The following is an 11,926-nucleotide window of genomic DNA, read 5'->3' on the forward strand; positions in this document are numbered from 1 at the left end:
AAAAAAAAAAAAAAAAAAAAAAAAAAAGATGTACAAAAAAAAATTAGACTTGCTCGAAAATATTTGTGGCGTTCTCTGGCAAATGCCAGTCAAGAGGCACGGTGCTGGGCTGTGAGCACAGGAGCCACCGAAGGATGTTTCTGACAGACTGGTCAGAAAAATTCACAAATAACCACGTGGAAGTCATTGTGTCAAACTCTGGCTGTGTAACATGTCATGTTTCATTGTTGCTCCTCTAGTGCACTTGCTGTTAATTTCATTTGCACTGAAGCCGGTGAAATGCCCTCACAGTGCTTTATGCTTTCTAATTGGACAGATCTGATATCCCTGAAGCTTAACTGACTTTGTGTTGTACTGTGGTATTTGAGTGTTTCCTTCATTTTTTTTCTTTCCAGTTTTTAGTGTTTAATTAATTTTTCAGTTTACTGTATGTGCCCAGTGCTGCATTTTCCATTTTTTCCACCAGGCTGTGCTGTTGTACCTGAACTCTTGAGCTCCTCTCTGCTGTACTGGTACAGCAGATCATAGTGGCCTCCCAATGTCCCTGAGCTGTAGTAGTGTGTCCCGAAGCGCTGAAAGATTTCCCTGTAGAGTGCGTAGTTGTAGTCGAGAGGAAGGGCGTGGAGGAACTGTAAGAAGGGCTGTGACAGGACGAGGTCCCCCGGGTCCCGAATCTTGAATGTTGACACAGGAAGGACTTGGTTCACTCTGATAAACTTGGAGTCCTACAGAAGAACATCCAAGAAATAAATAAGAAGATCATAAGGGGAAAAATACAGATAAAAAGAAATATGTGTTCCTGCACACATGTTGACCTATTTATCTTTGTGGGGACTGTGTTTCAGATCCTACTAGTGCGGTCATTTTTTATACAATGTAAACATCGTGTCTTTTCTTTCCTTTCCTTTTCTTTCTCCTTCTAACATTACATCTATGATTAGAAAATGAGGGAAAGCATAATGTGAATCTGGGTTTCTCAAAACGACATCATGTCAAACTTGTGAGTGCATCCCACAGTTTTCTGGACTCACCTTCTTCTTTGAAGCTTCAAAAGCTTCACTTTTAGAATCGGAGTGCGATTTAGACGATGCACTGAAGAAAAAGATCGGGAAGAAAAACAAGCCTTGAGATTGCGTGCTGCTGCCAGGCGTCGTTTGGGAGGTCTTCAAATCGATGGACTCGGCGTGCAGCGGCTGAGGCTCAGTGTTGAAGTCCTCTGGCTCTCCAACCTAAACAACCACAACTACATCTGTTACCTGGGACTTTTCAAACCCTGCCATATAAAACAGGCGGTGCACCGGTTCAACTCTTGGGTAACATAGCAGGGCGTTCAATGCACCATCCTTTCCATTTAAAACACATTTTGTTATGTTTTATTGGGCTGAGCACAGCAGTGGTTTGATTGAATGTTTCACACAGTGTTTAAACAAAAAGTGCTTTTTAATAAGTACCAATAAAAAATACTGTACATCATTTCTAATGTCCACATGTAATAAAGAGGCGTTTCGTTATTTGTCTAGAATAATTTAGATTTTTATTTTAGAGATTAGCAGATGCCTTTTCGGGGAAATTTGCATTTTAGTTAGCACTCTGCACTTTAGGAAACCATTTGCACATCAAGAAACATACGTACACATTAGAGATCTTAAATATATACTGATTATTTATTGAACATTTTAATGATTTGTGTGATTCTGCACTCGAGTGGCTACTTGGCGTACGGTGGACAGATACTGTAAGTTAAAGAGACAGTACTTGTCACAAATGTAGTTGATTATTATGTAGTTTAGAAAAGTGTGGGTAATGCATTTGCGCAATTATTATGAATATAGATCTTAGTGTAAGTGGACTTGTGGTGTAGCGATCATGCGCCTGTTCTCTCTTTTGCCTTCTACAATGTGTTTGAGCAAATGTGTCCCCGGGGGTCTGAACACTATTTAAAGGTTCTGGTAGAGCTCAAGTGGGAAGTTTGGTTGGAGAGTCGCTTGGGGGTTTTAGGTGTCATTTGGGATTTCTAGGGTTATTCGGTTTTAACACAAATGTACTTATTATGGATACTTTTGTTTGAAAGCTTTAATTATGGTGGTGGCTGCTCGATGCACCTGGCAGTGCATGTGTTAGCTTGATCAGGCTGCTGCTGGTTTGCATTAAGTGCCAGTTGGGTAGGATTTGACTCTATTGCAACCACTTTAGTGACACAAGTAAAATGACTTTGTAAAGACTGTCACTGCTGATTATTTACCTGGAAGTGACAACAGCTCCATATGAATGCAAGACTCCAATACCAAGACCTACCTTGATCTTCAAAGTTTTAAAGTTGTAAGGAACTCGGTGGTAGAGTAATGTGCTTGGAGGCCTCTCAATGACGCAGGTTCCTCCCATGAACATGTTGTCCAGCACTGCTCCCCTCGGTTCCTGGGCGAGAACATCAAACCTTCACGAACACAAATCGGGGGAAAGTCAAATCTCATTCGCTTGTAAGAAAAAAGTCAATTTTAAAGTCTAAAAGTACATCCACAGGCCGATGTCATTATTGGCTTATATTGAAATTTCTGAATAAATAAACTGGAATAAAGTGTAATAAAAAAGTACTGAAAGCATTTTCTGCATTTTTATGTCAGAGTTTTGTGTTTATAAATGTTTTTATGATATTCACTATTATCGTGAAGATTTAAACATTTAATTTTCAAGGATTTTATTATCTGTGATATTTTTAAAATATTATGCTTCTATATTTATGCACAAACCAAAAATTTCAAGTCGTCAGATGCTTTGTTTTCCTATTTGAATTGCTTTCAAAGCTTGATATCAGCCTCAAACAAAACAAAACGGTGATTATCTGTTTACAAGTAGAAATATGACTGGACCACTGAGGAGGACGAACATAATATATGAACACAGGAGGGAGGAATGCAAGAGGACTGACATGAGTCAGGATCTCAGCTGTGACCTTTTGACCTTTAGCTTACCCGTTCCCCACCAGGTCAGACCCTGGAGCCACTCTCTTCTCTACAGGACACACAACAGTGAACTCGCCACAGTCCCTCTCATCAGAGTTATCCCCGCAGTCGTTCTGTCTGTTGCACGTCAGTGTCGAGTTAATGCAGCGCCCTGCAGGAAGAATGTGAAGCTATTTCTTTTACTGTGAAGCAATTATGTAGATATCATTTATGTTAATATACCACTAACCGTTATCACACTTGAAGTTGTCCCTGCAGTTGACAGACTCTATCCTGCACTCTGTGGATGGATAGCATTGCCTCTCCTCTGTCAGCTCGGGGCTGCAGTCGGATCCACCGAACTGAGCCGGCCTCTCGACAGACCGGGTCCGAAACTGTGCCAGTGACACAAGAATGAGGCCGGTGATCATTCTGGTTATATTATATTAGATTTTAAGTTTCCTCCATTATAAACTAATTTGTTCCTCCAATCTCAAATCAGCACTTTATAAAAATGTCACACTATTAAACAATATCAAGATATTAGTAAGGTATTGGCAAGTGCTCATTTCATCATTTATATAGCATTACTCCTCCTTAGTATGCCATTACAAATAGAGGTATATTTTTATGACAATGATCATGATTATTACAAGCAGTGATGTAGCAGCAGTGATAGCTCTACATACTGTAACAGTAACAGATGGATAAATATTATATTTGATATTATATGGAGTCACCCTTTAGCCAGTAACCAACTATTTGGTTACCTAAAGCCCTCAGTATGACCCAAATGCTGATCAAATCCATTTTATATATATTCAACTCTTTTTATGTTTATTATTTGGTAAAAATGTTCATCTATGTTACTCAATCTTATGTAGACCTAATATTTTCTTAGATAAAAGGCTTGTTCTTAAAAATAAAACCCTTTATTTGTATTTTTCAGAGCTTTCAAAAACACCGTCTTATTTTCGTTGTTCATTTTTTTTGTCCATTTAATCCAAGGACAATAATGTGGCCGTTTAGAAATGTGTGGAGAAAATGTAGAGTTAAGATGAGAGTCACTGTTTTACACCGTGACTGCGAGTTCCTTGCCTGTTTCTTGGCACAGGGCGAGCAGTCGGACCACGGCCCAAAATCAGTGAGCAGGCAGTTGATTGGACAGGCATGCTGGTTGCAAGCTCTGCTGTCGTATTGCTGACATAACTGAAAGCAGCTGCTCTTCCAGAAATATTCGTCATGCCGAAACTGCCTGTCAAAAAAGAATGAAATCCTTTTACATGCAGCATCTGCTGGCATCATGTGCATTTCTCTACAGCAGTTGAAAATGGGAGAGGAAAGGGATTCATTTTTGATTTACAGTGTTGCACAATTACTTTGGCTTTAACAGCAAACAAAAGAAAAAGCAAAACTTCTGAAAGAAATCCTAAAAAGGACACTTCTGCATGCCATTTTATCTGTTTTGATTAAATAGGCATTACATGTGCACTCTGTAGAGTGTCCCACCTGTTTGTGATATCTATGCTGCATCTCACCTGTGTTTCTTCTCAGCATCATACACTTTTCTCACCTATCGCTTGCGTCTATATTGGTTTCACCGTCTGTGCTCTGTGTGTGTCTCACCTCACTCTGTTCTGTGTGCCATGGTTGCAGGTGCTCGAGCAGGCAGACCAGGAGCTCCAGGAGTATCGGTCGCAGAAACAGCCCAGACCGGTTGATAGGCAGCTGAGGAGCAGCAGCAGGGCCAAGCTGCTGGAGGGAGCCATCATGGGAACTCAAAGTGGTTTCACCTCCACTGAAGATGATGTAATTCCCAGCTCATTATTGAAAGTCCTCAATCTCCTTTTATTCATTCAGGTAAATATCATAAGTGGTGTTTTGCAATTGGACAAAATTCCTTTTTAATGGAAGCGAGAAGCTTTTTTCTTGTAGGAAAATGCATGCTTTATCATATTTAACACACAGTGGTTTACACATTATATGAATATAACATAAGACTAAAGTAAGTGAAAACTATAAAGAAATAAAAGAACAAAGCAACCAGGTGTGAACTGGTGAATTGCAAGCTTTCAGCAAAATGTATTTTCCCTTTTTTTTAAAAAAACAAAAAAAATGCATTTCTTTAAAAACATGAAAAAAAATCAGACTCACCAGTGATGTCCTGTTCAGCAAGTGTAATTCTGTACTTAACCTGTTTGGCTGAATGTTAACATTAAGTGTAAGTGGAGTAAATGCTCTCTGCACTGCAGGCAGAGCTGAATGTGACTCTGAGGGTCCTGAAAGCAGGAATAATAATAATCATAAACCTCCCACTGTTATTTCTCTTGGAAACCTGCTTGATATTTGGACTTACTTTGACCAATCAGAGCCCAAAAACTTTAAACTACCAAAAAAAACAACCCCCACAACAATCAGTGCACATAAAGTCCTCCTTGTTACGGGAAGTAAAAAGCTCTGGAGTTTCCCAGCTGCTCAGACATAAACCAGATGTTCAGTGCTTGACACTCGACAGATATAGATAGCGAAGGGGGGAGTACGCTTATTGTCTTCCCACACTTTCTTTAGTTGTCCAAGTGTTTTCACAATCTGGCACCAAACATAGTTCTTGTGCAACACTATAAGAGAAACTAAAATGCAACAACAGAACTTTATACAGTGGGGCAAAAAAGTATTTAGTCAGCCACCGATTGTGCAAGTTCCCCCACTTAAAATGATGACAGAGGTCAGTAATTTGCACCAGAGGTACACTTCAACTGTGAGAGACAGAATGTGAAAAAAAAATCCATGAATTCACATGGTAGGATTTGTAAAGAATTTATTCGTAAATTAGGGTGGAAAATAAGTATTTGGTCACCTCAAACAAGGAAAATCTCTGGCTCTCACAGACCTGTAACGTCTCCTGTAAGAAGCTTTTCTGTCCCCCACTCGTTACCTGTATGAATGGCACCTGTTTGAACTCATCATCTGTATAAAAGACACCTGTCCACAGCCTCAAACAGTCAGACTCCAAACTCCGCCATGGCCAAGACCAAAGAGCTTTCGAAGGACACCAGGAAAAGTATTGTAGACCTGCACCAGACTGGGAAGAGTGAGTCTACAATAGGCAAGCAGCTTGGTGTGAAAAAATAAACTGTGGGAGCAATCATCAGAAAAGGAGATGTTACAGGTCTGTGAGAGCCAGAGATTTTCCTTGTTTGAGGTGACCAAATACTTATTTTCCACCCTGATTTACGAATAAATTCTTTACAAATCCTACCATGTGGATTCATGGATTTTTTTTTCACATTCTGTCTCTCACAGTTGAAGTGTACCTCTGGTGCAAATTACTGACCTCTGTCATCATTTTAAGTGGGGGAACTTGCACAATCGGTAGCTGACTAAATACTTTTTTGCCCCACTGTACGTTGTTTTCAGCTGTATAATTGGAGAAGTTTAATTCATGGAGTTTGCATGTGCTCCTTTTGCCAATGTGGGTTTCTTCTGGGTACTTTGATTTTCTCCCACAGTCTAAAGACACCTATATTGGGTAGGTTCTCTCTCCTTCTCTTTGTTAGACCAAATGTCAGACCAGATGAAAAGATGGCCAGCCAATCACATCCCAGCAGCTGATCAAGTTTGTCCGACAGGGAAGTAAAGTGCCAAGCTGTCCCATTCATTTGAGGTCCCTTCTGTCATTAGGAGGTAATTGGTAAATTACAGCAGCCCTTGGCAGGCAGTTGAAGTTCCCCAGAGAGATCAACATAACATCACTGCATCCAGACATCATGCTCTGGTCCGTAGTACAGCTGAGTTTCTGTAAGAGGCAGCTTTTGAGAGAAAAGAGCTCCTGGCAGCAAGCTAACAAGCAGAGTGGAGAGCATTGATCTTCCCATTGGAAGATGGATAGAGACGTTTCATTGGAAGATCCACATAGAATTTCCTGAAATCTCTTGGAGTCATGGGTGGCAAGAGTAGGAGAAGAGCTATCCAAGGTATTATGTAGGAGGCAGAGCAGGGGAGCTTTTGGCTCTGGCTCCAGAGGAATGATAAGTTGTAGGACAATGATCTTAGTCCAGGAAATGAATGGTAGGGAGTGAACCAGGAGGGAGAGGTGGCTCCTGGCTGAAGACCATTTACCCTGTTCTCTCGCACTGTTGGAGGTGGTTCAGAAGGAGATTTTTACTGGTGTAGTAAATTGATAATTGGCTCACTGACGAGCATTTGAGCTCCAATTATGTTTAATCATCTAGACACATGGATTTTCTTGCATTAGCAAGTTTCTTTATGTCAAACTAAGCTAAGCACATCTGGATTTCAGCTTTGTAGGTAATCTAAGAACACTGAGTCATACTTACCACCTCATCGTTTCATTCATAGAAAGAAAGCAAATTGGTCTGCTGCCGAAAATATTAAAACATTTTAGGTTAGAAATTAAACAAAAAAACATCTTGTATATAAAACTTTATTAATATTATAAAATGTCCTATTGGCTGTACATAAGTTTAGCTGTGTTTCTCTACATTGCAGGACACGGTAACTACACACAAGTCAAACACATGCCTGACAAAAATAAAACGTTGCATTCCTCAATTGAAACACCACCAATGTTACATTAAAGTAATAAATAGCACAAACACTAATTTACAACACAGGTGACCGTTACATTCAGCGAGGAAAATGGCTCTGGTAGAATGCTTCATATGGATTTTGTCTGCGTGTTTGTGTGTGTGCGGCTTTTTTAATATTTTCTTCCCGTCAAAACTATTCTTTTAGACTGATAATGCTAGTGTCCCCTAGAGGCTTCAGTGTGCATAACATCCCAGATTACTCAATGAAATACATCCTTGACAGCTTAGCTTAGTTTAGTGCAACAGCTAGGAAAATAACTATAACTATAATATTATGAAAGGAAGTTTGATATTTTTTCAAGATATTAAAAGACATCATTCTTACACAAAACTGGATTCAGTACTCTTGTTGTTTTACTAGGATGAAGGGCAAAATGACAAAATGATTTACTTTTAATTTTTTATTTTATGATGCATTTCTTTACTTTGAAAGCAAAGCTGTTTATTTCCTAGCTGATTTATGTCCCTACCCTATGCCCAGGGCAATACTGACAACATGCTGGAGAGATGTCTCTTCCAGCTTGGGAATGAATCTGTGTCCCCTCAGAAAAGCTGAAGGAAGTAGCTGGGGGGACGGAAGTCTGAGCATCTCTTCTTAGACCGCTGCTCACGTGACCCAAACACAGATAAGTGTTGGAAAAAAGATGGATGGATTTTCTTAAAACTAGAGTAACACTTTATTCTAATGTGACACTGTTACTATAGGGTAATAGTGACTTTGCCAGAGAATGGGACTACAGAAACGTTCATGGACATCAACTGGCTTTATCCCCTGGACACACTTCCAGACATTACATTTCTTGTTGCATCCTTCCTATTTAAATAGTTTGTACATTTTAATATGTTTGATTTGGACTTGTCTTGATATTAATGGAACTGTAAAACTGAAAACAGTGGTAAAGTCAGGAAAATGGTTAGTATTCATCTTCCAGGGGTCTTGAGTAACCATTATGGCAGCTTTAAAGTGTTTGTCAATGGAACATTTGACCCACCCTTGCTGAAAACACCACCAAAGCCATTACAAAACCATCATCTGCTGGAGGTTAAACTTCAGTAAAACTCCCCTAGAAATACACTGTCAGCGTCAACATATACACATATCAGGGGGGAAAAACAAAGAGGCTGATGAAATCTAAAAGGCAAAATTCAGGAAGTGTGCTAAACAGCTCATTCTCTCCTGGTATAAAGCTTATTTTAAGCCTACACACACATAGTTGAATAAATTCTAAATCCTTTAGCTTCTACAGTAAGAGGAATGCAAATATCGTAGGAGCCAGTTATGTTTATGCGCCATAAGGCTGTAGATGAATTGTTTAACCTACACCACACAGGTATACAGAGACTCACCAGCCTCACATTGTGACACATTCAACCATGGCAGTTTGACACAAGCACACTAGAGATAGCTGAAAACTGACTTTGCCTGTGCATAGCCTGAATATGTACATTTGTTAGCTTCCGCTATGTAAAAACACAAAGATTGGGAAGAAAATTCCCCAAAACAAACAAACAAACAAACACAAAAATCAAAGATGTCTCACTTTTAAGCTTTGGTAGACAACATGTTGGACCCCAGTAATAACACAATTCATAATAAACTTTCTTTATATTGTAATTCCAATGGTCTGAGGGGGAACTAGGCTTCTTCACCTACTCTGGACTCTAATTGAAGGCTTTAGAAAATCTAACCATTGATGACTTTGGCTAATCATGGGTCTTTTTTAGGAGAAGTAGTGCACTTTTAGCCAGCTAGGTCAATTAAGGGACTTTCATCTGGGTGATAAGGGTTCATATCCTGTGTTACATTTAATGGTTTCCACATTATTGCAAAAATAAAAAGGGGGTTAAAACAATTTCCAAATTTTGGGCTTATAGTAGATAGCTAAATTTTCAATTGTGTCCTTTTCCCCCAGGAAAATACTTCTTTAATTCTACAACACTAATTATAAAAATAATTTTACAGCATGAAACTGTTTTAAAGTCTTTCAGCATGACATTATGCTATAATTTAAGACCTGAAAAATAACGTACACGCTATTTAGCAAGTGTAAATTGATTCTATGCAACAATCTTTACCAACTGCTATTGGTCAAAGTTATTAATTTGCCAACACTCTGATGGCAGCACAAGGTGAATACTGGCCAAAGTGCAGTATTAAGTGCTCTAATGAACCAAATAAAATAAAAAATATTCATGACATTTACTTAATTTAGGACATGTTGTTTCTGGTTTCTCCTCTGCTCTCTGTTTCACCATGTGCATCTGCTCTGTGCGGTGTTGGTGAAACAGGAACAGAGTGAGCAGAGAAGAGACTGGTGAACTGAAGCTAACATTATTTCATCTTTGTGTTTTACCTTGTTAGTATCTGATAGTGGCTGTTGCTGGATTTCCTTTCTGTTTATTTTTAAGTGCACACTTTCAGGTTGTTAGAAAAAAATCTAAACGGAGCAGGGTGTGGCTGACGGTGGGCCCTTTGTTTTGGGCTGACCTGCTGGTGCTCTAATACATCACCCAGTGGTTCTGTATGTCATAAATAGCACCAGAAAAATATCTCTGTATTTAAAGCCCAACAAGATGGAACCTGAATCTGAGAATGGCAAAGCAATATTACCAACAGTTAGCCTACGCGCTCTCAGGTATATAGAGCTTAGAAGATAAATGTCTTAATAAGATACATTTGAAAAATCAATCCTGAAACTTCAAGCACCAAAGCTGCCTGAACACATGAGCTGAGAAGTCTGAAACAGTAAATATCAAGATGACGAGGAAAAATAGAACCTGGTAACAGATACTGCAAGATTACAATTTCAGATATTGGTTAAAAAAATGAAAGATGGGATTAAATAATATTAAAGTGCCTCTAAATAAATATACATTATTGAATAAAACAAATTAAAATGAAAGTCCTTTTCTGTCACACTCTTAGCCGGACACCATGCAGCAGAGTCCAGGGAAGCGTCTCTTCCTCTGCCTTATCAGTGGGTGAGGAGTCAGATTCAACAAGCTGCTGTCATCTGCAATAAACAAACATGTTATCTTGTTTCCATCACAGCCAGAGAAAGTCCACCGTCAGAGGTCACCTCCTAAATATCAGAACTTGGGAGTTACATCACAAAAAAGAAAAAACGGGATTTGGTTTTGCCTGGTCAATGCTCTCCACGTGGCAAATCATAAATACAAGACAGTGACAGACTACAATTTTTACAGTTTTACTACTGTTTACATGCACTGCACCAGCTTGAATTGCTATGTTGGGGTTGGTGGGGCTATCTGAATTGACAGGTGGCATTCCAGTTGAAAAAGTATACTGGGAACTCAAAAATTCCAACTTCAAACTCTAGTCCGACTGCCACCTTGGAGGTCGCTCCAACATACACAGACATGGCAGGGCATGTTTGCATATTGTCAGGAGATTTGTGAGTTGGTGCCCAACCCTCCCATCATGTTGGTAAGGTCACATGGGTCACTGTTTGAATGGTGGTTAAATCACCTGGGAATGCATCTCAGCACGGCATTATAGGTGTCCGGAAGCTGTTGTCGTAGGACACCGCAATCAGTCAGTCAGTGATCATGACCAACTACAACTGGTAGATTCTCTTTGCCAGCATAAAAAAGGACAGCACTCACTTGATTGACCAATACTCAGTCAAGAGAGTATTGATTGGGAATGTCCAAGGAATTCAATGAATATCTAAGAAAGAGAAGTGTAGACTTAAACAAATTGGCAAAGTCTCTTGTTCTACGTTCCTGAATAAGTCAGAAATCAGAATTTCCAAGTTGCCAGTTGGAATTTGAATCTAGAACACCAACTCGCATTTCCCACTTGGAAAGTCGAAGCAACGCCGGCAACCCTGAGTTGCCCTCCAAGAAAAGAAAACCTTTGATCTGTACTGCCACTGTTGTGTATTTGTGGCTCCCTAAATAAGCCATTCAGAGAGCACTGACCAGGCTTTATCCATGATTTTACTGCAGCAGTGCAAAACCACAAGTATTATGCTGTATTGCTAGTGATACCTGAATGGCTCTGCCTTGGTAAGACCAAAAACAACTCCTGTTTGCTCTCAGTTACTGATGATTTTTGTTTTCTAAACCCTATGCACCCACTTTTGCTAAACAATCCCTGACATTCAGTATTCTAAGGAAGCATTGAGTCTGTTGGTGAACCAAATGCATCTTTGTGTGTTTTATAACTAATCAGTTGTAGGTGCTAGGTGGGAGTGATGTCACATTCAAGTTCCCAGGTATCTGGAATCATTTCTAAACAACTAGGAACCAACATCCATCTTGAGTAACCATTATGGCAGCTTTAAAGTGTTTGTCAATGGAACATTTGACCCACCCTTGCTGAAAACACCACCAAAGCCATTACAAAACCAT

General features: G+C 39.5%; 1 protein-coding gene across 3 annotated transcripts in view; it reads right to left on the reverse strand.

Annotated features, from left to right (window-relative positions):
- The window catches only part of c6 (complement component 6), a 27,563-nt gene that overhangs the window by 5,352 nt on the left and 10,285 nt on the right, over positions 1-11,926 (reverse strand). Inside the window, exons 5-12 of one of the 3 annotated variants that reach the window (XM_042220585.1) lie at positions 5,271-5,290; positions 4,566-4,671; positions 4,038-4,194; positions 3,190-3,334; positions 2,970-3,111; positions 2,296-2,434; positions 1,032-1,229; positions 482-725 (exon numbers count right to left, since the gene is read on the reverse strand). In XM_042220585.1, the coding sequence (XP_042076519.1) occupies positions 482-725; positions 1,032-1,229; positions 2,296-2,434; positions 2,970-3,111; positions 3,190-3,334; positions 4,038-4,194; positions 4,566-4,671; positions 5,271-5,290 (1,151 nt within the window). Of the gene's footprint in view, positions 1-481; positions 726-1,031; positions 1,230-2,295; positions 2,435-2,969; positions 3,112-3,189; positions 3,335-4,037; positions 4,195-4,565; positions 4,785-5,093; positions 5,333-11,926 lie in introns of those variants that run through there. The other 2 variants (XM_042220584.1, XM_005921688.2) reach the window with 2 other exon arrangements.

Source organism: Haplochromis burtoni, unplaced genomic scaffold (genome assembly GCF_018398535.1).
Source record: "Haplochromis burtoni strain Fernald_Lab_line unplaced genomic scaffold, NCSU_Asbu1 Contig_51, whole genome shotgun sequence".
Lineage (NCBI taxonomy): Eukaryota > Metazoa > Chordata > Actinopteri > Cichliformes > Cichlidae > Haplochromis > Haplochromis burtoni.